We start from the raw sequence: 25,374 nt of genomic DNA on the forward strand, positions 1-25,374 counted from the left end.
TTCATGCTTCCATCTGCTGAAAAGCTTTATGGAGATGAAGATTTCATTTTTCAACACGACCTGGCACCTGCTCACAGTGCCAAAACCACTGGTAAATGCTTTACTGACCATGGTATTACTGTGCTCAATTGGCCTGCCAACTCTCCTGACCTGAACCCCATAGAGAATCTGTGGGATATTGTGAAGAGAAAGTTGAGAGACGCAAGACTCAACACTCTGGATAAGCTTAACCACCTTGTCCTCCTTGACGTAGTTATACGTCAAGGAGGACATGTGCGCTCCCGCAGCCGTTCGCTCCAGGCCGCGGATTCTTTAGCCCAGGTGTGAAGAAACGCAGAAAAGCCGCCGTCTCTCAAGGTGAGGCGGCTGTCTCCGCGTCCAGCATGGCGTCACAACGCGGAAAAAACGCCGCATGCCGCATAGGCAGAGCGGCGGAATCCGCATTGAGAACAGCGGAATCCGCATTGGAACTGGATACATTGCAAGACAGTTCTAGTGTGGCTGGGACTGATAGTCCACCAGGATTCAGAGTAACACGCGCGCGCGCACAGAGACAGAGCTTATATAACAGCCAGAAGTGAGTCAGCTGACCAGCATTGGTCACAACTCTCATTGGTCCAGCAATTAGGGAGGTCCTGGAAAGGTCCTTGGGTATATATACTGCTGGCTGTTCACTTGTTCCTTGTCTGGCGTTGCGATCACATACGTGGGAGCACCCAGATCTGTAGTCAGATCCGCAAGTGTGCCGGGACCAGCTGGAGCTGTAATCCTACACTTAGCTAGATTCTGTTGATAGCTAAAGTACTACTTTGATTGTGATTATCTGTTATGACTCTTTGCCTGCCTGACTATCCTCCTGAACTCTGATCTTGCACCTCGATATTTCTGATACTCTGTTGCCGAACCCCGGCTCGTTCCTAGACTCTGCTTCTGCCTCCTGATTTTGTACCTCGATATTTCTGATACCCCGTTGCCGATACCCTGCCTGTACTTAGACTCCGCCTTTGCCTCCTGATCTTGTACTTTATCTGTCCGTGTGTGTACGACCTGGCTTGTCCGACCTCGAGAACCGACCTTACTATTGGAGGCGGTTCCCCGTCCTGTCAGTGACACCTCCGCCTGAGTGTCACTTTCAGACCATCCTTCCTACTGTCAGTCTGACTCCTCCCGTCTTGGAGAGCTCAGGTCTGCGGAAGGAATCTGTGCAGTACTCCTTGCTGCACTGAGGCCTAGTCCTCTAAGTGTTACCGTTACACCAAACACTACACTCTACTCAGGTGAACAGAGGTTAGCGAGTATATCGGATTATCAGTAATACTGCAGATCACTTATAATCTGGTATACATCTGTATTCCCAGTGATACTGCAGATCACCGGTAATCAGGTCCTCTCTGTGCTTCACCGATCGTTACACCAGGAATCAATAAATCGGGCTATGGTGCCCGTTCACTGATTCCTCTCCCCGCAGAGAAAGCGACAGCTTCTCTGACTCCTATCTCCCTCTAAGCGAACATTGTACACTTAGAGTGACGTCATGTAAACAAACCAGAAGGTCGCAATAGCAGCATAGGGGGCGATATTAAGGCTGGGAACGCGAAGAATCACTTGCGTTCCCATGCCTGTCGGCCGGTGATGGCCAAACCAGAAGTGTTCGCCGGCCTGTCCTGGAGCATCTGAGCAGGGCTGCGAGGGCACCGATCAGCTGCAGGGGGCTGAGGGAAGCTCCAGGTGAGTAAATCTCATTTTTTTTAATAGACTTAAGGTTCACTTTAAGTGGTTAAGTCCGCTATCGAAGTATCCTGGGCCTCCATAACACCTGAGCAGTGCCACAGCCTGATTGCCTCCATGCCACGCCGCATTGAAGCAGTCATTTATGCAAAAGGATTCCCAGCCAAGTATTGAGTGCATAACTGAACATAATTATTTGAAGGTTGACTTTTTTTGTTTTAAAAACACTTTTCTTTTATTGGTTGGATGAAATATGCTAATATTTAAAGATAGGAATTTTGGGTTTTCATGAGCTGTATGCCAAAATCATCAATATTAAAACAATAAAAGGCTTGGACTACTTCAGTTGTGTGTAATGAAGCTAAAATATATGAAAGTCTAATGTTTATCAGCACATTACAGAAAATAATGAACTTTATCACAACATGCTAATTTTTTGATAAGGACCTGTATATGCTGTACATATGTACCAAGGATCCGAAACTCGTTAGAGCCTTGTACAAATGCCAGAGGGTTCTGGGACAAGGCAGCCGGTCAGGGATATACTGTATATATATATATATATTATATATATATATATATATATATATATATATATATATATATATATACACAGTGAGGAATATACAGTAAGTATTTGAAGACCCTGCAATTTTGAAAGTTCTCCCTCTTAGAAATCATGGAGGGGTCTGACATTTACATTGTAGGTGCATTCTCACTGTGAGAAACAGCATTAAAAAACAAATCAGGAAATCACATTTGTATGATTTTTAAAGAATATGTTTGTATTGCACTGCTGAACATAAGTATTTGAACACTTGAGAAAATCAGTGTTAATTTTTGATTTTACAGAGGTCAAATGTTTCCTGTTGTTCTTGACCAGGTTAGCACACACTGCAACAGGGATTTTGGTCCACTCCTCCACACAGATCATTAAATCTGTCAGGTTTCGAGGCTGTCGCTGAGCAACACAGAGTTTCAGCTCCATCCAAAGATTTTCTATTGGATTTAGGTCTAGAGACTGGCTAGGTCACTCCAGAACCTTGATATGCTTCTTACAGAGCCACTCCTTGGTTATCCTGGCCGTGTGCTTCAGGTTATAGTTATGTTGGAAGACCCACTATGGACACACTCCCCTCCCTCACCTCGGGCTCTCCCCTTTGCGCTCCCACTCCAGCATCAATCAGTGGCATCAGGCAGTGGGCAGGAACACATTACTTCATGTGTTCCACGTGCCGGAGATTCTGCTCTCTAAGTGTCTGATGTTACTTTCTGTTTAAATAGGAAATAGCATGAGGCACTTCGAGATCGGACCTCCACAGTGGATGGATGTATTTGTTCCTGCCCGCCGCCTGCTGCCACTGATTGATGCTGGAGGGGGAGCGCTGAGGGGAGAGCCCGAGGTGAGGGAGGAGGGGGAGTCTCCCCCCTCCCTGCTGATGTGTGGCCATGCTCTCCCCTAATGCCACGACCCCTCCGGCCCCCAAAATGGCCCTAAGCGGGCCCAGGGGGGGGGGGGGGAGGGTTGGCCCATCCAAATTTTTGCAGGGGGCCCCGGTGATTTCTAGTTACGCCTTTTTTATGTAAAACCTCACCTCCCCACATCTAAATTGACCGATTGAATTAAAGGAAATGAAAGTTGGGACAATAATTCTTAAATGTGATGTGATGGAGAGGCTAAACTAGTGTTCTCTAGAACAATGTCTACTCACATCTCCTCTATCTATGACTGGGACACACACTGTAATGCTCTGTCTCACAGTCCGGTCTTCATTGATGGAACTGAGGTCTCCAGGGTACACAGCGCTCGGTTCCTTGGTACCACCATCACTGACAACTTGAAGTGGGATGTGAACACCTCCATAACTCAAAAGAAAGCCCAGCAGAGGCTGTTCTTCCTCAGGCACTTGAGGAAGTTTGGAATGCCATGGGAACTAATGACCAACTTCTACACTGCCACCATTGAGTCTGTCCTCTGCTCCTCCATCATCGTCTGGTACTCTGGAGCAAATGCAAAGGACAAGCACAAACTCCAGAGGGTAATCAGTGCAGCTGAGAAGATCATTGGGTCACCCCTGCCCCCCTAGACCTCCACCATACATCTAGAATGACCTCCAGGACCAACAGGATTATGCTAGACCCCTCCCACCCTGCCTTCCCTTAGGCCGCCACTACAGGACCATTCTCACCAAAACCACCAGGCATAGAAACACCTTCTTCCTCCAAGCGGTCCTCCTTCTCAACTCAAGCTCTCTCTAAACTGACACCCCCTAATTTCCCTAAGCCGCCCCAGCGGACGACTGGTTGCACTGCTCCATATGTTACCATATCATTTCTGTCTTGAAAAATGGACTTGCATAACTGCACTAAGAGTTGTCGCTATTTGTTGCATTGCTGCTACTGTTGTTCTTGTAGCCAGTATCTGTACAATGTTTATGTCATTATTGCACTATTTGTACAATGCCAATTGCCATGTGTCCACAAATAATTTGGGTGCGGCGCCTGTCGTACTTGGTGAATAAAGTTGATTCAGATTCTGACCTGTATAAACCCAAAATGTGTTTCTTGATGTATCTGATAGGATTATAAGGGCCTTTTCACACTGGCACATTGCGTTGGCCTTGTTTCGCCACAGGTCAACGCTATGGCAATGAAAGTCTATGGAGCCTTTCATATGGCGATGTGATGGAAGTGACGTTTTCGCATCCCCTATCCGAGCACATACCTACGATACTGTTAATTTGTGCAGCGATGTGGAATGTGGAATGGAAGTCATGTTAGTCTATGGCGACGTGTACATTTCAAAAAAAGAACTCCAGTGCCATTGTGCCGTGCATGTGCGGAAGCGTATTTTAGCAATACGCTTTTGCACGGTTCCATTCTTCTACCACAAGTGAGCGCTAGAGAGGCTAACTTCCTGCTTGGCCTGCTGCCAGACAGGGATTACTGCGTATTACCCGGTAATCCCCGAAGGCTTTGTTTTTGGCAGTGCGATGTGGAGCGACACTGGTACCGCACCCAAAACGCTGGTTAGCAGTGTGAAGCCGGCCTCAAGGTTATTCCAAAACAGTAACAAGAAGTAAAATGATTATAGTAAACCAACATTCTAACACAAGATGCATTTTATTGTTTTCTTACAGTGCCAGGTGACAGTAACCGGACCAATGGACTGATGTGCCCGACATGCAAATCAACATGGCAGAACTCCTGCTCCTCAGTACTGACCATGCAATGCACCGGCAAAGAGCAAATCTGCCTCAATGCATCCACCACCACATCGGGTAATTCACAGCTCTCTCGTCTGTATAGAGAAATGGGACATTAAACAGTTGCAATTTCTAGATGGCCAGGACAGGCTAAAGACTAGGCTATGTTGTCCAAAGGCAATATGAAGTGGGTATATGGGCTGTGTACTGTACGATATTAAAAGGATAGTTGTATTTTTAAGTGTAATTCAGTGTCGTGCTATTAGACCAGGAATTCAATAGTGATAACATTTACAGTTTGTATTCTTTTTTTTTCTTTTTTTATTCTGCCCTTCAAAAATGATCAAAATGATCAGCTACAGAAAACAATTTATGTAGCCAGCTGTCGTGGCTGACCAATTAAAATGACAGCAAGAGATAAGAGATTTACATTACAGTTTCAAGGACAATAGTGTCATTTGTAAAGACAATAAAGGCAGCTTAAAGCGGATCTGAGATGAAAAACTAACTATAACAAGTAAGTTGTCTATATATCTTATCTAAAGTTAAGATAGTTTGCACAGCAAATCTAGCTGCAAACAGCTTCAACAGTATATGATTATTTCTTCCTGTGATTCAACGAGAGTAGCCATATTCTGATTGTCATCATTACACAGGCAAGCTGCTCTGCATCTCCACCCCTTAGCATGTGAGAACTCCACCCCCCTCTCTGCCCCCTTGCCTCTGAAATCTCTTGCTGATAATGCCTCCTCCTCCCTCCATAGACTGTGCTCCCATGAGCACTTGCTACATGGGACTCAGAATACCTAGGTGCTGGAGGAGCGGGGGACGAGGCTTGTTTAGTTTATAGGGAATTAGTGTATTAAAAAAAAGTATTTGGCTTGAGGAATGCCCTATAAACTATATGTAAGGGGCACAATTATGCAATGAGTAAAAGTTTATCTCGGATCCACTTTAAGGGCCGGTTCCCACTTGTTTTAAAAACGTATTCGTGTGATACGTTTTGAGGAGCGTAAAGAAAAAGAGCCACGTATCCCAAATGTTAAAAATATTGGCCGTGTTCACTTGTACAGAAAAAAATGGATCCGTGGGCTCCGTGCATGAAAACTGAATGGAGAGTCATTTTTTCTTAGAGCAAGGATCCCCTCAGAGGCAAGGAAAGCCAATACAAAAACGGACCTCCCTTCACATACAAAACACAGAAAACCGATGCTGAAACAGATTTCCTGCTTCCATCCTATTGGCCCAAAAATGCTGGATGAAACACCCCTTCAGGTAGACAGATGCCCTCCCTCCCCCCTCCGCTGGGCACCGCCAGGTGTGCTGCCCACCAGCTCACTGTCTACAGACCTGCTCACGCTCCACTTACTAGTGACCGGCACTTGCAGATCATCAGCTTGGCTCCCCCACTATGCATCCCAATGCCCACCATAATTGGTAGTCAGATAAGCGTGGCCCGCAGTGATGATGAGGGAGGCGAGCTGGTGGCACCACACCTGGTGGGGTCCAGTGGTGGGGGGGCCCCCCAAAGAGGTGAAGGGCTCTGGGGCAATTGATAACCTATGCTGAAAACGTATGCTACACACTGCTTACAAAATGTCAACATTTTGAAAAACGGATCCATTTTTCAGAAAAAAAAATCCATTTGAAATGGATCTGATCTGAGCCCGCACTAATGTGAACTGAGCCTAACAATATATAGAAAGTGCGTGTGTGGGGTTGGGGGTGGGTCTGTGGCTTCTTTCACTATTGTGTTGAGGTTGTTTGCTGGATATCTCTTGAGTACCGTGTTTTTCACATGAAGATCCAGCACTGATACACAACAGTGCCAAATTTAGCTGTTTTGTCATCCCATGATCCAATGGCTTTGAAGGAGTTCTTCTTCAAATGTTTTTTTTCTGTGATTCGGTTTTATGGTGAGGTGGTTTAGTTGTACTATAAGCCTGGATTTCCATGCATTACTTGTTTTTTCCAGTGTCTATGGACAGCACATCTGGCTGTGCTACAGCAAGTCTCTGTGATGTCGACAGCTTTTCTTACTTTGACCCATCTACAGATTACAGCATATTTATGGACTTCTCTTGTTTCCCTGCAACTAAAAGCTCTGGTGGAACATCGTCTGGAAGAGGTAAGAAACAGATCATTGCAACTCCTATCCACTGGCCACTAGAAATGTTCTAGATCTTCTAAGCTTAGGAATCATAGCTTTCCTGGAAACTGACAAAACTAAATGGTAGTTATCTGGAACACCCTTAGAACTAGATAACTCATATAGTGGATCTTTGGGCTCACCCACAAAGATACACCCATGGGGAATAAAACTCCCGAGTAGAGGTGGCCTAATACTAATAGTATTTCATTTAGTGCAAATCAGGGCCATCCCGCCCATGACACGGAATGACACAGTTTCCTCAGGCGGCAGAAGTGTGGGGGCGGCGCCAGGCAGAAACAGGAGGAGAAAACTGCTGCCTCCCGCCTTACCATTGCCCATCTGGAAGCACAACCACCTGGACATGGCACCCCAGCCGCAGCCCTGGGTATGTTTTACCTCGTCCCATGCTCTGTTTCCTTTCCTGCTTGTCAGATTTTGTCCACTGCTCCATCTATTACAGCAGGGCTACAAGAAAATGGCCACCAGCATCCGCATTTGTGGACATCGGTGGCCATTTTGTTGTAGCGCTGCTGTAATAGTTTGCCTCGGGTGGCAAAAAGTGTAGAGTCAGCGCTGATGCAAATGTTATGTAAATTGAATGCACATTTATGCATGTTGGAATTGAAACAATCATACACAGTAGCTGATAATTATGGCTGGTCCAACTCCAATCTCCAAAAAAGGTTTGCACCTTTTGCTTTAAACCTGAAGGTAGAGGAATGTGGAGGCTGACATATTTCCTTTTAAACAATACCAGTTGCCTGGAAGATCTGCTTATCTTTCATCCAGAAGTAGTGTCTGCATTACATACCTGAAACAAGGATGCAGCAAATCCAGTCAAATTGTAATCAGAAACATCTGATCTGCATGCTTGTTCAGGGTATATGGCTAACTATTAGAGGAAGAGGATAAGCAGGACAGCCAGGCAGCTAGAATTGTTTAAAAGAAAATAAATATGGCAGCCTCCATATCCCTTTCAAACAATTTTTCTTTTTTTTAAACTGTATTTTTATCATTGCAAGCCAACTTCTCCAATGTACAAACTTAGGCCCTCCTGTATTTGTAGGAGCTTTTTACTCAGTAGTTCTGCCTCTGCCTTCCAAGTGCAGGTAGCACTCCTGATGAAGTGTTCACGGTGACCACGCCACACGTGCAGCGGTCCGGTGCCTCCCTCTATCCCGACTGGTTGCTGCACTTATACTGCTCTATCCCAGTGGACACTGCATTGATCATTGTACAGTTCTGCCCATAATTATTCATATCCCTGGCAAATTTTGACTTAGTTACTTTTATTCAACCAGCAAGTCATTTTTTGACAGGAAATGACATAGGTGTCTCCCTAAAGATAATAAGACGATGTACAAGAGGAATTATTGTGGAAAAAAACATTTCTCAGCTTCTACTTTTTGTTTCACAGAAGACCAGAAAGCTTCTTCTCTGTCCAGATGAGCATTTGCAAAGGCCAAGCAAGCTTTTGTGTGCCTTATCTGGAGAAGTGGTGTCCTCCTTGTTTTGCATCAGTGGAACCCAGTAGTGTGCAGAGTCCGTTGAATTGTCTGCCTTGAAACATTGCCGCCTGCAGAGCCAAGATTCACCAGGATGGCCTGGGTGGTGATCCTTGGATTCTTTATCACCTCTCTCACTATCCTCCTGGCCAGTACAGGTGTAACTTTTGGCTTCCGACCACGTCCCCTGAGATTTTCCACAGTGCAGAACATCTTATATTTTTTAATAATACTTTGCACTGTAGCCACTGGAACTGAAAAACATTTAGAAATGGACTTGTAGCCCTTTCCTGACTTGTGAGCAGCCACAATGCGCAGCCACAGGTCCTCACTGAGCGCCTTTGTCTTAGCCATGACTGTCCACAAACCAACTGCAGAGAGCTGCAGTTTTTTCCCCTGTTGAGTTGATTAAAACAGCTGTTCCCAATTAATCAGGGTAATTAGGATGCTTTAGAACAGCTTGGACTATTTGGAATGGTATAGAACTTTGGATTTTCCCACAGACTGTGACAGTTTGTGAAGGTTATGAATAATTTTGGACTGGACACTTTTTGCTCAAATTTAAATAGAAACTGAGAAATGTTATTTTCCACAATAATGCCTTTTGTACGTCGTCTTATTATCTTTTGGGAGACACCTATGTCATTTCCCATCACAAAATTACTTGCTGGTTGAATAAAAGTAACTTTAAGTCAAAATTTGCCAGAGGTATAAATAATTATGGGCAGCGCTGTATGTATACCACCCAGTTTCCAAAGTCGTTCATTTATATAATTTATAAATTATATGCTCTGCTCATTCACTTTGCCATATTATCATATATCTATGCAGTATATATATATATATATATATATATATATATATACAGTACAGACCAAAAGTTTGGCCACACCCTCTCATTCACAGAGTTTTCTTTATTTTCATGACTATGAACATTGTAGATTCACACAGAAGCCATCCAAACTATGAAGTAACACATGTGGAAGTATAGTACATAACCAAAAAGTTTGAAAAAAACAAAAAATATGTCATATTCTAGGTTCTTCAAAGTAGCCACCTTTTGCTTTGATTACTGCTTTGCATACTCTTGGGGTGTGCAGATTTTTTGACCAATTTGTCCAGGAAAAATAAGAAATTGGGTTGGCAATCCTGGAGGGGGTACACCTTACCCCCTATCTGTGAGCAGCTCCACAACCCCCCCCCCTCTTCTCTAGACACTAGTGCAGGAATAGAACATATGATTACAGGACCAACATATAAAACTTCCTCCTTCACCAGATCATGATAAATAAACAGTCCTGAAACATGTCTCCCCAATCCACAATCCCACATGTCAACAGAGCACCTCACACAGATATAGCTAGTATCCAAGCACATTCAATAACTCTAGTTAGGGAAAAGGAACTCAGTCTTTCCATGCAGCCGATTCCTGGCTTGATGAAGAAACGTGCTTAGATGGCATAGCAGGATCCTTACTTATTGGAGCCCGTCTGCTCAACCCTGTAGAACCCGGGGAGCTTGGGCCAAGGTCCACAAGTGATCTTACAAATTTCTCTGCCTCTGACGGTGACACATGCAGAGTTGCAGGGTAATTCAAAACGAAACGAATCTTGTGCTTGACCAAGGCCTGGCACACAGGATTGAAAATCTTCCTGGCCCTGATCACCTCCGTGGAGTAGTTAGCAAAAAGCATACATTTTTGCTCGGAGCTTTCAAGGATTTCCCAGCTCGATAAGCTCTAAGCAACGTAACTTTCTCTGAATAGTCTAGATATCTCACAAGAGCCTTCCTATCAGAGTGCATTTGGCCAATACGATGGGCCCTTTCCACTTTCCACAAACACGGCCAGGTCTGACAGTTTAACCGATTCCGAGAGCCCAATAACCTGCAAGTTGTTCTGGCGTGAAAGGTTCTCTAAATCATCAATACGATCAAACAGGATAACCTGCTTGTTACAGGCAGTTTGTGTTAAATTATAGGCCTCTTCACTCCTGTTAGTAGTGTCACTCACCCACTGCTCGAGGTGAATGATCCTGGCCTGCTGTGTCACCATATCATCCTGCATATTGCGCATCTGCTGGCTTAGGGCTTCAGTGATCATAGCAGACAGCTCCGGATGCAATAGAGTCACCACTTCCTTGGCTATTAGATGGTAATCAAGCTCCGTTCCGCACCCCGGGCTAAACTCATGGTCTGATCCAGCCACCACCATCTTTGAATCGCATTTATTTCCACGGCCGATCTCGGCTGGCGTCTCTTTTCTTGGCCGACCTCGTCACATAGCGATTCAAGGTGGGGTTGGGTCCTCTGTGGTTTATGACATGATGTCCCTGCAAAAATTTGCTGCCTTGGAATCGTGGAGAAGACAAAGGAGGAGGATCATGGATGGAGCCCACAACTTATGCTGCCATTCCTTTCAGTACCGGAACTGGAAGTCCACACAATGAGATTTTTTAGCAGATTTACTGTCCGATCGAGTATCTGATCAATTTTCTGATCATTTTTCTAATCGATTTCCATTCATTTCTATGAGAAAATTGATCAGAAAAACAATCAAAATGAGATCGGACTTGTTGGAGATTATCTATCAAGCCATCAATTTTCCAAAAAACTCATGGTGTTATATTCCCATAATTATAGGGTTGTTTCAGTGTGTTTAGGAAAAAGTTTTTACTTTGTGTTCTCCAGTTTACAGTAAAGTTCATACATTTGTATAGATCTTGGTGGTGCAGCTTTTGTTTGCAGAACTTCTTTTGCTCGTTATTCCAAGTGCAGGTAGTAAGATTTCAGGGAAACTCAAACAGTCCACCCTTGGTGGAGGGGTGTTTCCACCCTTTTTTCACACCTACAGAGAGCGACATTCTTAACCCTAGTGGGGTTGGGTCTAATCTCCCCACCTGTGATTACAGTGGTTGCCTTGGTGGTAACCCACACTTGTGAGTATATTTTTATTTCCTTATATAGTCATTATACTAAACATGCTGCACTATTTGGGCTCTCAATCTCTTTTTGTTTTCAAGATTTCAGGGAAGTCCAGTGGCCTTTCATCCATACAGGAAAAGCAACTGACTTAATATTGTTATTATCAAAACTAAAGTCTGTGGCTTATGTAGATGCAAATTTTTCATTACTGCTTTTGTTGTGACCTGGCCCAATGCAATAACATCTACCTTGCAGGCAATCCGCCTTCATGCCTGACCTGCGCTGCACTGGATACCATGTGCACAGATGGACCCAGTGTGACCTGTTCCAACAGTTCTTACAGCTGTGGCTTGGCCTACAGAGAGACCACACAAGGTTGAGTATGAAAATAACTGTAGCAAAATTAGATTTTACAGTCATTGAAGCCAGTGAAGGCACAGATTTCAAAATTCAGATATTTCCTGTTCTTTTTGGGTAATACTCTGTAGACCTGTTTCTTCTTGCTAGAGCATGGCAGTCTGCCCTGTTCAGCTCTGATCCTAGTTCATGTGTGCTCCACAGATAGTAGTGTGGTGCTCCAGGTACTCCATAAGCCACCTCTCTGCAAATGCAGAGTGTGTTTACTTGCCTCTCCCATGCTGCTACACTCCCTTCTCCAGGAAGACCACTCTCCAGCTTCTTCTTTCCATTGTGCCCAGAGGTAGGGATGGTCGGAAATGGCAATTTCCGATTCCGCGGTAAATCCGCATTCCGCCATTGCCAAATACCGATTCCGCTTTCCGCTACCAATTTCCGCATTCCAATGCGGAATTTCAGCCGGAAATCGCGGAAATTCCGCCCGACTTTAACATCGATTTTCTCAAAAACTATAAGGTCTTTTTGAAAACTTTTTTTGCATCTTGTTCAGGAGATTCTGTTTAATTAAACCTAAAAGTTTGTGTTTCTAGGACTTACGGTGGCTTTGCTATTAACCGCTAAAGTCGGCAGAATTTTACTGTAATGTAATTGCAGAAAATAGGCAGATGCAGATTTTCTGCATTTTACATTACAGTAAAAATCCGCCGACTTTAGCGGTTAATAGCAAAGCCCCCGTAGGTCCTAGAAACACCAAATTTTCAGGGTTTATTAAACTGAATCTTGTGAACAAGATTCCAAAAAAGTTTTCAAAAAGACTTTATAGTTTTTGAGAAAATCGATTTTAAAGTCGGGCGGAATTTCCGAGATTTCCGGCGGAAATCCGCCTAACGTACTTGCATTACCGATTTCCGCATTCCGATGCGGAAATGCAATTTTCGATCGGAATTTCGGAAATTGCATTTCCGCGGAATCCGAATGAGCATCCCTACCCAGAGGATGGAGTTGGTCAATTCTGCTTTTTGCCAGCCCTAAAAAACTGCAGTTATAATTGCTAAAACACGTCATGGCTCAAACCTTACAGAGCAATATGCTGTTTAACCACCCTGGCGTTCTGATTAAATCGCCAGGGTGGCTGCGGGAGGGTTTTTTTTAAATAAAAAAAAAACTATTTCATGCAGCCAACTGAAAGTTGGCTGCATGAAAGCCCACTAGAGGGCGCTCCGGAGGCGATCTTCCGATCGCCTCCGGCGCCCAGAATAAACAAGGAAGGCCGCAATGAGCGGCCTTCCTTGTTTTGCTTATATCGTCGCCATAGCGACGAGCGGAGTGACGTCATCGACGTCAGCCGACGTCCTGACGTCAGCCGCCTCCGATCCAGCCCTTAGCGCTGGCCGGAACTTTTTGTTCCGGCTACGCTGGGCTCAGGCGGCTAGGGGGGCCCTCTTTCGCCGCTACTCGCGGCGAATCGCCGCAGAGCGGCGGCGATCAGGCAGCACACGCGGCTGGCAAAGTGCCGGCTGCGTGTGCTGCTTTTTATTTCGTTAAAATCGGCCCAGCAGGGCCTGAGCGGCAGCCGCTGGCGGTGTTGGACGAGCTGAGCTCGTCCAGACCGCTCAGCTGGTTAAGAGATAAGGAATCATGCAGCCCTGGAGATCCCTTATTAATTATAACATTGACCAGCCGGATTGGGATCACTTACAGAAACAAAAGCAAGTAAGACTGATAAAAAACGGTGTCAAGTTTTCAAGGGGGCATTATAGCATTTTTTCCCACAAGCAGTTATTCCTTCTATCCTTTCCCTCATCAAAAATCTATCTTTCATACATCAGGTTAGTTATTTTACAACATGATTTCATTTATGTCCTGATGTTGTTGATGAATGATGATTACTACCAGTCACAGCTGACATGTATATCATTGTGCAGATTTGTCAACCAATGTAGTCTATATAATGTCTTGCGTACCAAAAAGCCAGTGCGGTAAAGTTGGCAGCCTTAGCTTTTCTGGGGGCAAAATGAAGATGGGCATCTCCTGCTGCAGCTACTCTGACAACTGTGCTCCACCTCTGCCGACACGTAAGTTTATTTTATTCAGTTATTAAGATTTTTTTTTTTTTTTACATTACTGGGAGTACAGTGGTAATTGTCTACTATGCTGCCACTGATAACGTGAACTGAGTGAAGGATGAGGGCTATTGGGTATAAGTTCCTGGCTTTGCTAAGAAAGAAGAGAGCCAGAGTTATGAAATAATACATTTTTTAAACATATTCCCCCTTGAGACGGATGCATTTGGTATAGTTGCAGGTTTTCTAGATCATTCAAGTTCTTTGGTTTGGCCTCAAATCAGCTCTCAGTAGCATGTTTGATGTCAGAAATGTTTTCAAAAAGTTTCTTCTTAAAGAGACTCTGAAGCGAGAATAAATCTCGCTTCAGAGCTTATATATAGCAAGGGCATGTTTGCCCCTGCTAAAACGCCGATATCCCGCTGCTAAACGGGGGTCCCTTCACCCCCAAACCCACCCCTGCAAAATCAACGACCAACTTGGTCGTAGATTTTGCTGCTGCTGGAGGCAGGGCTAACGGCTGCAGCCCTGCCTCACAGCGCGTCTATCAGCGGCGCATCGCCGCCTCTCCCCCGCCCCTCTCAGTGAAGGAAGACTGAGAGGGGCGGGGGAGAGGCGGAGATACACGCTGACAGACGCGTGTGGGGCAGGGCTTCGGCCATTAGCCCTGCCTCAATCAGGAAGTGATCCCCGGGACGTCTCGAGGGGATTTGGGGGGTAAGGGACCCCCGTTTAGCCGCGGGATAGCGGCGGTTTAGCAGGGGCACACATGCCCCTCCTGCTATATATAAGAGCTGATGCGAGATTTATTCTCGCTTCAGACTCTCTTTAAAGTGGTATGAAACTCAGCATTTCTTCTTTGCTCTAAAATATTATTTACAGCATACTATATACTACCACCTTTTTTTTTTTTTAACTAGAACAGCATTCAACTAGTTAAACACAGGACTTCCAAGCTCCCTGCAGGCAGTGTTGCCAACTCATCCCTTTAATTACTGACACATCTAAGTTATACAGGTTCTGGGGCTATTTGCACATAATCAGTGCCTGAACTGCATCTACCTAGCCACAAAACCCGTATAATTCATAGGTGTCAGTAATTAAAGGGATGAGTTGGCAACACTGCCTGCAGGGAAAGCTGGACGCATCGGAACTGGAGATAACATTATCTTGTGTTTACTTAATTGTATCAAGTGAGGAATGTAAACACTTCTCTGACTGTGCAGACACTCCAGAACACAGACAGATACTCAGAAAGCATTTCTGGGGACATTACAGTATGAATAAACTAGTTATGAATAAAATGCAATGGCAGCTCTCAGAGAAAAAAAATGTGTACTTTGGGAACTTGTAATTTCTAATAGAATAATAATACTTATGCACAAAAGAAAATATGATAACTGCATGGGTTATAAAAAGTAGGAAAACGTGTTTATTGAATATTATGTCAGAGTTTCATTCCACTTTAAGATGTTCCTACAAGTTGGGGAAGAGATATAGTCCAATGGGGCCAGGTCAGGTGAGTAGGGGAGATGGTGGACCAACTGGAAACCCAGGGTGTTCAGTTTGGCAGCCCCTAGTTGGCCATTTGTGCAGGTGCATTGTCCTGCAAAAAAAAAAAATTCCTTTGGTCAACTTTCCACGGCATAGCCAGGTCCATAGGTGTCCCCAGTATAGGAAGCCAGGTCTATAGGCGTCCGCAGAATAGGTAGCCAGATCGATAGGTGTCCCCAGAATAGGTAGCCAGGTCTATAGGTTTCCCCCCAGTTTAGGTAGCCTGGAAGGGGGAGCTGCGGGCACAGCGTCAGGAAAGAGGTTTTGGGGGGTTACGTTTTGTGGCAGGCTGGCAGTGGCCAGGGAACGACTTACCTCTGCCTTGTTCCAGGCATGGGAGGAAGCTCTGCATGCTGTTCAGTCACTGAGTAGACCAGAGCAGCAAAGCTCCCCCCCCCCCCCCCCCCCCGTGCCTGAACAAGGAAGAGGTAAGTCCCCACCCGCTGCCAGCCTGCCAAAAAGCTTAATTCCGAAAGGGGGAGCGAGGAAGAGGAGCCCCAGATGAGGGGGGGGGGGAGTGACGGCCCCCCCTTCCCCACCACTATGCCTGCTGCTCCTTCTTCACTGCGCTGCCACCCCTCCTGCTCACAGCGCGCGGTTGCGCACTGCTTTTTACAGACGTGCCCGATCCGCTTAAGGATTTAATGGGCACTTAAATTGAAGTGTAAATTTACGGAATGCTCGTAAATTTACAGGCAGTTGGCAACACAGGTCTCCCTCAACCTGTTAAAACTCCCTTCTCCTCTCCTCCTCTCTCCTCCCCTCCTCTCTCCTCCCCTCTCTGCCCCCTTGCCTCTGAAATCTCTGGCTAGTTACACCTCCTCCTTCGGGAAAAGCCTCCTCCTGCCCAGCCTGAGCTGCCATAAGCACTTCCTACATGGGACTCAGAATGCCTAGACGCTGGAGGAGCTGTGGGTGAGGCTTGACTAGTTTATAGGGAATCAGGGTATTAAAAAAAAAAAGTATTTTGCTCGAGGAATGCCCTATAAACGATATGTAAGGGGCACAATTATGCAATAGGGACAAGTTTAAGATGCAAAAAATGAACAACCCTGTGGGCTGAAGTGGCTGGTATACATTTTAAGTTTAATTAAAGCCTCAAACACAAAATCTAAACTTTCAAAATTATTCCCCAAAATCTCTGCTCATTTATACTTCCGAGCTGCAGCTGCTAAACCTGCACTAATTCAAACGTAAAGGTAGCCATACATCTAGCGATGATAGGCAGATCCGACAAAGAGACAAATCTCTCTCGAATCTGAATTGAGAGAAATATCTGTCGGTTGCCCATACACCGCAGGCCGATTCACAATTGATTTCAGCATACATTCTATCAGGAATCCACAGAGCTAACCTTATTCGCCACTGCCCTCCTAGTGTATAAATGTACCCCCTGTGTGCGCATTTATACATTACCTGTCCTGCCTCGGCCACTGTGTGATGCCCATCTGTCTTTAGAATGTTATTTACAATGTGATATTTAGCCCCCCATTAGATCCCCTCCAGATATAGGTGCCCACAATATAGATATCCAGGTATAGGTGCACCCCCCCAGTATAGGTAGCCAGGTATAGGTGCACCCCCCAGTATAGCTAGCCAAGTATAGGTGCCCGCTGTATAGTTAGCCAAGTATAGGCACCCGCTTTATAGGTAGTCAGGTATAGGTGCCTGCTGTAATGGTAGCCAGGTATAGCTGCCTGCTGTACAACTAGTCAGGTATAGGCGCCTGCTGTATAGCTAGCCAGGTATAGGTGTCCGCTGTGTAGGTAGCCAGGTATAGGTGCCCGCTGTATAGTTAGCCAAGTATAGGCACCCGCTTTATAGGTAGTCAGGTATAGGTGCCTGCTGTAATGGTAGCCAGGGATAGCTGCCTGCTGTACAACTAGTCAGGTATAGGTGCCTGCTGTATAGCTAGCCAGGTATAGGTGTCCGCTGTGTAGGTAGCCAGGTATAGGTGCCTGCTGTATAGCTAGCTAGTTATAGGTGTCTGCTGTATAGCTAGCCAGGCATAGGCATCTGCTGTATAGATAACCAGGTATAGATGCCTCCTTTATAGATAACCAGGTATAGGTGCCTGCTGTATAGCTAGCGAGGTATAGGTGCCCGTTGTATAGATAACCAGGTATAGGTGCCTGCTGTATAGCTAGCCAGGTATAGGTGCCCCTTGTATAGATAACCAGGTATAGGTGCCTGCAGTATAGCTAGCCAGGTATAGGTGCCTGCTTTATAAATAACCAGGTACCTAGTGCTTTTTATGCTTAGAACTGGACAAAGCTTTGCATGCTGATTTCTGTTGCACTCCCTGCGGACTGGATATGGCATACCTCCCAACTTTTTGAAATGAGAAAGAGGGACACTTAGGCCACACCCCTGATCACACCATCCCCCCCCCCAATCACACCCCTAGTCACGTATACCATAAAGATTTCATAAGAAAAAGATGTTGTTTTATAATTCAAACCACACTAGTCCTTTCTATCCTGGTTTATTTTCCTTCATATTAACATTTTAAAATTAGTAATTGTAATGATCGCTGCTGCAGCAACTATTGCTGGAAGTAGTGCTGCAGCTCAGGCAGTTCTGATCTATTTCCATGCAAGCTGCATAGCCTTGTCTGTCTTTCCCTGCTGTCGGCTTGTGACTGATTATCATTCACCTGTGTGGGAATCTGCATGTCTGCTCCCATTGGATGACCTCAGTATAAAGATCTGCTTCCTGCACAGAGGCGTATCTGGGTAATACGGCGCCTATGGCAAAGAATGAAATTGCGCCCCCCCCCCCCCCCCCCCTGTTCAAGTTTGGAGGGTTCAGTCCAACAAGAAGTGGGAGATTACAATTGAAAACTGCCAGAGAGGCAGTGTAGCTTTTATCTGCAACCTGCACTACTGCCATAAGACAGATGTGTCCCTAGATACTAGAATTAAGTTACTGGGTTACCCAAATACCAGTTTAAAATGCCCCCAGATACATACATTCAGCAGCCATGGTCCCCTAGATATTAGAATTAACTAGTCATGTGCCTCAAAATTAAATAGCTTCCAGATAAAATATTAAAGTAGTCACATGCCTCCAGATAAAAGAATCAAGTAGTCACATGCCTCCAGATAAAATAAAGTAGTCACATGCCTCCAGATAAAATAAAGTAGTCACATGCCTCCAGATAAAATAAAGTAGTCACATGCCTCCAGATAAAATAAAGTAGTCACATGCCTCCAGATAAAATAAAGTAGTCACCTCACATGCCTCCAGATTAAACTATCATGAAGTACCGTAGTTATGTCCCGCCCAATAAAAACAAAGTTGTCACAATAATCCAGATAAAATAGTCACACATCTCCATATAAAATTAAGTAGCCAGGTGCCTCACATTAAACAGGCAGGTGCATCAAGCCAAATCCATCCTGCATACATAAATCAAGTAGCCATGTTTCTCAGATAAAAGAATCAAGTAGCCATGTACACATATATACTGTATATCAGTATTAGGTAGCATGATGTGTCCCTAGATATTAGGTAGCCATAGCTGTCATCCAATTGCTGGCTGGGTGCGGGGTGCTTGCTGGGGGCTGTGTGCAGGAAGCTGGCTGGTGCACGATGCAAGCTGGGGCAGGGTGCTGGCTTGCAGGGGGCAGGGTGATGGCTGGGGCAGGATGCTGGCTTGCAGGGGGCAGGGTGATGGCTTGGGATGGGTGCTGGCTTGCAGGGGGCAGGGTGCTGGCTGTGGCAGGGTGCTGGCTTGCAGGGGGCAGGGTGCTGGCTTGCAGGGACCAGGGTGCTGGCTGGGGCAGGGACCAGGGTGCTGGCTTGCAGGGGGCAGGGTGCTGGCTTGCAGGGGGCAGGGTGATGGCTTGGGCAGGGTGCTGGCTTGCAGGGACCAGGGTGCTGGCTGGGGCAGGTACCAGGGTGCTGGCTTGCAGGGTGCTGGCTTGCAGGGGGCAGGGGGCTGGCTTGCAGGGGGCAAGGTGCTGGCTTGCAGGGGGCAGGGTGCTGGCTTGCAGGGGGCAGGGTGCTGGCTGGGGCAGGGACCAGGGTGCTGGCTTGCAGGGGGCAGGGTGCTGGCTTGCAGGGGGCAGGGTGATGGCTGGGGCAGGGCGCTGGCTTGCAGGGACCAGGGTGCTGGCTGGGGCAGGTACCAGGGTGCTGGCTTGCAGGGTGCTGGCTTGCAGGGGGCAGGGTGCTGGCTTGCAGGGGGCAAGGTGCTGGCTTGCAGGGGGCAAGGTGCTGGCTTGCAGTTGGCAGGGTGCTGGCTTGCAGGGGGCAGGGTGCTGGCTTGCAGGGGGCAGGGACCAGGGTGCTGGCTTGCAGGCTGCTGGCTGGGGCAGAGTGCTGGCTGGGGCAGGGTGCTGGCTTGCAGGGGGCAGGGTGCTGGCTGGGGCAGGGACGAGGGTGCTGGCTTGCAGGGGGCTGGCTGGGGCAGGGTGCTGGCTTGCAGGGGGCAGGGTGATGGCTGGGGCAGGGTGATGGGTGCTGGCTTGCAGGGACCAGGGTGCTGGCTGGGGCAGGGACCAGGGTGCTGGCTTGCAGGGTGCTGGCTTGCAGGGGGCAGGGGGCTGGCTTGCAGGGGGCAGGGTGATGGCTGGGGCAGGGTGCTGGCTGGTGCAGGGTGCTGGCTTGCAGGGGGCAGGGTGATGGCTGGGGTAGGGTGCTGGCTTGCAGGGACAAGGGTGCTGGCTGGGGCAGGGACCAGAGTGCTGGCTTGCAGGGGGCAGGGTGCTGGCTTGCAGGGGGCAGGGTGCTGGCTTGCAGGGGGTAGGGTGCTGGCTTGCAGGGGGCAGGGTGCTGGCTTGCAGGGTGCTGGCTGGGGCAGAGTGCTGGCTTGCAGGGGGCAGGGTGCTGGCTTGCAGGGTGCTGGCTGGGGCAGAGTGCTGGCTTGCAGGGGGCAGGGTGCTGGCTTGCAGGGGGCAGGGTGCTGGCTTGCAGGGGGCAGGGTGATGGCTTGCAGGGGGCAGGGACCAGGGTGCTGGCTTGCAGGGGGCAGGGTGCTGGCTGGGGCAGGGTGATGGCTTGCGTGCTCGCTGGGTGCCATACCAGTGCTCAGATCAGTGTGCCGCCGGCCCGCCGCTACTTAGGAATCCAGACCCATGTGATGCCTCCCCCGCCGCTGCCTGGGCATCCTCCTCCTTTTGGTACCACATCGGAGGGATCAGCGCGACACCAGAGACAGAGAAGGGCGCACATGTTGCTCGCACCCGGTGTACTATGAATGCGGAAGTTACCGATGATGTCACTTCCGCATTCGTAGTATACTGGGCGCAAGCAACATGTGCGCCATTTCTCTGTCTCTGGTGTCACGCTGATCCCTCCGATGTGGTACCAAAAGGAGGAGGCCCAGGCAGCGGCGGGGGAGGCGTCACATGGGTCTGGATTCCTAAGTAGCGGCGGGCCGGCGGCACACTGATCTGAGAAGTGGCAGCACCAGCGAGGGCTACACCGGAGGGGAGGGAGGGAGAATACAGCGGTGGCATGGGGGCAGGCATGGCGCCCATGGTGCACTGTCGCCCATGGCACTAGCCATGCCTGCACCCCTTTAGATACGCGTCTGTTCCTGCAGGGTTTCCTTGGGTTTTCATAGCTTCAGCTTAAGCCTGTCTTGCTGTCGCTTTAGCCCCCGATCGTGTTTCTTGTTAAAGATACTTTGCTGGTCTTTGCATTATATATTGGTTCATTGCCAATATATATGCATACCAGCACGTTTATTATTTTCCTTGTATTCGTGTTACGTTAATACAATCAGTGTCGCTGATATATACGTACACGAACTGTTTATATCCTGTGTGCAGTTAGTCAGCTTTCCAGCACGTTTTGGTAGTTTGCGCGTACCGTGATCACCCGTGCTGAGCTAGTCATCCTGTTCCTGGTCCTGTTTGTGGATTGCGTTCATCTCTGCGAAGAGATAACGAATCCTTCTGAATCCAGTTCTGTTACTGTTTGTGGATTGCGTTCATCTCTGCAAAGAGATAGCGAATCCTTCTGAGTCCTGTTCCCTGTATTACTCCAGTCCTAGTCAGCGTTCCTGCTTATGTCATATATCGGTTCATTGCCGATATATACATATGTTAGTCAGACGTTACAAATAGTTTCATTGATAGCTGTAATTGTAATACGCTAGGAAAACATACTTATTGTATATTTATCTGTGTTACGTTCATCTATCTTGGTCCTGCTATTTTCTGACTGTCCTGTCCTGTCTTTGTGAGGCACGCCATCGCCGCAGCGCATTGGCTGCCTCATTCCAGTCTGTCTGGTTTTGGACGCTTGCTGTCGCTAAGTAGCCGCTAGCTAGCAAGCGTTCATTCTGTCTACCTGTCCTGATCTCCTCAGTTCTGGTTTATGCGCTCAGCGCTACTTTGCGCTGAGACGTTATAACGAAAGCATTGTTTGTGGCTGTCAGATCTGCACCGGCTTTGTGCGCCACAATCTCCTATTGGAGTCAGTCCTCCCCTCCACTATACTAGGGATAGCCTGTTTCCTGGTGCTGGTGTGTGTACCTCCTCCACGCCAGCTCGTGCGTTGCATGCTGACTGTGGAGAATACACCACCAAGCCTTACATTATGAAAACCCCATTACCAATCCCCATTGTGGGGGGGATTCCCAGAAAGTATGACACTGTTAATTATGGTTCCTGTTCCTTTAAGAAATTTGAAGAACTTAGCTCTGAAACAGAAAATGAGTTTTTCTCTGAATGTGCCAGGTTCCTGACCAATCCTGATCTCCAAGCGACTCCTGTTTCAACCTGGGCACTCCAACTAAGTTATATTTTGTTTAAAGGGGAATTATTCCAGTGGGCATTTGATGTTCTCAATCATTCCGATTTGAAAGAGAGACCACTGGAATTTCTAGCGTTTGTGATCCATAACTGGTTGCGCATAGATCCATTGCCTTTTCCTCTTAATGAACTCCTGGCAGCAGGCCAATCAGCTGCTCCTTCAATTGCTTGCAGGAATGAGCAGCAAGCAGAAAGTGTTACTGATAATTTTCCTGCAGCTTTGAATAAATCACCAAAAACCGCAAGGTCAAAGGCAAAACGCAAACGTTCTAAGAAACGTGTCCAATCTGCAGAATCGTTATCCTTAGCGACTGAGACCTATAATGAGATTCTGCCATTAACAGATAATGAAATGCAATTGTCTTTCAGGGGAGTTAAATGGACTTATGAAACTACTAATGAACTTTCCTCCCTGGCTAGGGAAAATAAAGATTTTTGTTTAAAAGAATTATCTGAGTATGATTATGAGGAGATATTACAGAGTATTGAACAAATCAACTTATTTGTGAACCAAGGGAAGTTTGCATACACTACAGTTCAACACTTGCTACAGGTATTGGAGATTCTTAAGAATAAGGAATCTGCCAATCACCTGCTAATTAACCCTATACATGTGCCTGCCACAATCATATCTGCAAACCATGATCTGCCTGTTAAGTATGCTTGGAATCCTCCATTTGAGAAAGGAGAGATGGAAGCTCTGGTCAATGAATGGAAGAATGATTCAAGTTCATTTTGTCAATTTTACAGTGCAAAAAGTGAATTGGTATTGAATGCATGCATTAAGTCTGCCTATAACCTAATAAAAACTGGTGTGTGTGAGTATGACTTTGTGGCTCCATTGATTGATGTGTGGGAACTGATTTTGGATGATTTTTTTGTGACTCCGAATTCGCAAATTTGGCGTTCTGACCCGCCTGCTTCAGCACCTTTGGCTGATTCAGCAGGTGATTCGGAGCTCTTTTTGTGTGAAATTGAAGTTCCTGCAATTCCACCCTGTACCATGGATAACTCAGTGTTACTTCCCAGTAAAACAGAAGCCACTGATACATTCTTAACCTTGCCCTGCGCAAATTTCTCAGCAGAGAATCCAGAGGTCCTGCTGACTTCCGAGTCCAGCCTAGCCAGTACTCATGACTCTTTGTTTAGTGAAACAGACACCAGAAAAATCTTGCCTGTCTCTGCAAACACTTCTGCAGAAATTACCTGTGTTAATAAAGTTCAACTCCTGTCTGATCCAGCAGATGCCAATAGATGCACTACATCAGTTTCCGAGTCCCAGCAATCCTGTCTAGAAACATCAGAACCCCGGCATCTGAATTTTCCAATTTTACAAATGAATGGTGATTCAGATGTGCAAACATTGTGTCTTGATCTTCCTGTTTCTACACCTCACTCTAGTTTCGTGAATAGCTCAGAGCATCTGCTATGTGAACCTGAAATCGCAGAATTATTACCTTGTTCAGAAAATTTTCCAATAAATTTGCCCTGTACCATGAATTGTGCAGTAGATCTCTCCAATGAAACTCAGGTCACAGAATCATTATGCTGTCCAGCAGGTGCTTCCATGGTTTTGCCCTGCAATATGGACTGTTCAGTGATCCTGTCCAGTGAAGCTGTGGTTGCAGAGTCTTATGCTTCACCCAGTACTTTGGATACTTTAAACCCTCTAGCAGAGGAGGCTGAAGCACTGCTTACCTCAGTTGGTGTTGCAGTAATATTCACTTGTCTAGCAGCTGTTTTGGAATTACAGTCTGCTCTAATAAAACTTGATGAATTTCTGCCCAGCAAAGCAGAAGCCATTGAAATATTGTCCTCGTCAGCAAGTGTGTCAGATACCTTGTCCTGTACACAGTCTGATTTAACCAATGTTGTTGAGTCCCTCTCCAGTGTTGTAACAGCCGAGGAACTCCAGCCCTGTCCTCTGAATGTTTCAGAAGTCTTGCCCTGTAACATGGATAATTCTGGTTCTCTGGCCGCTGTGGCAGAGGTTCCAGAGTCCCCTTCCTGTCCAGGGAATTCCTCAGTTTTGCCTAGTCCAGTGGGGGCTGCTGCAATACTGACTTGTTCTGCAGCGCCTCATGAGCTCCAATCCAGTGTATTAAATGAGTCTCTGTCCAGTCCAGAGGTAGTTGTGGAGTCCCTGTCTGGTTCAGTGCATACATCAGAAGATTTGTCCTGTCTGGTTAGTGCCCCTGAATCTGATTTGTTACTGTCTTTGCTGGAATCAGCGACATCTAAGTCTGATCCAGCATTCTCGTGTAAAAGTCCAGTGGTTGCGAAGTTTAGTCATGATGATTTTTTTTTGGCCAGTCCTGGTTTTGGTCCTGTCTTGGCTGACCCTGAGGCTCACAGTTCCTTGACATGCCCAGAGGTTTCTCTTGTGCCAGTGTGCCCAGATGTTCTTTGTGTGCCAGAATGCCCAAGTGTGTTTAAGGTGTTAGCGTGCTCTGATGCTTCCTTAGTGGGAACATGTTCTGATGTTGCCAGTCTGCCTGCATGCCCAGAGATGGTTCTGGTCCCTGAAAGCCCTGATATTGATGTTTGTCCTTGTGGCCCTGACTCAGGAATTGCCCTAGGTTCCATAGGGGTTCTTGATAGTTCTCCATGTGAGCCTAAGGGGCATTCTGACCTATGGGGATCTCTTTGGAGCTTCAAGGTGTTCTGGGAGGTCTCTGAGAAAACTTGTCCTGGTGCCTTGGACTGGTTCAACAGTGGGTTTTGTGTTGGTAAAGACAGTACCGGTGGGCATTGCAAAGGCTTTGGCGTTTCTGAACGGTTCCTGGAAGGCGGTGGGTATCGCTCAGGGAGTTTCGGAGGGCTTTCTTCTGGAAATCATGGTTCTGATGGGTGTCACACTGGGGCTTGTAGTACTGATGGGCATGGTTCTGTAGGTTCTGGTTCTGATGGGTCCAGTCTTGTGGGAACTGATTCTGGAATTCGGTCTTGCCGGGCTGTCCCGGTCATCATGAATTATCAGTCAGACTGTTTTGTTGGAAATTTCAGTTTTGAAAAGCGTCTGGAATCCGCTTTTAAAGGCGGGGGTACTGTAATGATCGCTGCTGCAGCAACTATTGCTGGAAGTAGTGCTGCAGCTCAGGCAGTTCTGATCTATTTCCA

General features: G+C 46.8%; 1 protein-coding gene across 4 annotated transcripts in view; it reads left to right on the forward strand.

Annotated features, from left to right (window-relative positions):
* The window catches only part of LOC137522940 (serine-rich adhesin for platelets-like), a 292,674-nt gene that overhangs the window by 66,206 nt on the left and 201,094 nt on the right, over nucleotides 1–25,374 (forward strand). For all 4 annotated transcript variants that reach the window (XM_068243098.1, XM_068243097.1, XM_068243096.1 and 1 more), the window contains exons 4-7: nucleotides 4,869–5,009; nucleotides 6,910–7,062; nucleotides 11,769–11,888; nucleotides 13,796–13,945. In XM_068243098.1, the coding sequence (XP_068099199.1) occupies nucleotides 4,869–5,009; nucleotides 6,910–7,062; nucleotides 11,769–11,888; nucleotides 13,796–13,945 (564 nt within the window). The remainder of the gene's footprint in view (nucleotides 1–4,868; nucleotides 5,010–6,909; nucleotides 7,063–11,768; nucleotides 11,889–13,795; nucleotides 13,946–25,374) is intronic.

The sequence above is a fragment of the Hyperolius riggenbachi genome, chromosome 6, assembly GCF_040937935.1.
Source record: "Hyperolius riggenbachi isolate aHypRig1 chromosome 6, aHypRig1.pri, whole genome shotgun sequence".
NCBI lineage: Eukaryota > Metazoa > Chordata > Amphibia > Anura > Hyperoliidae > Hyperolius > Hyperolius riggenbachi.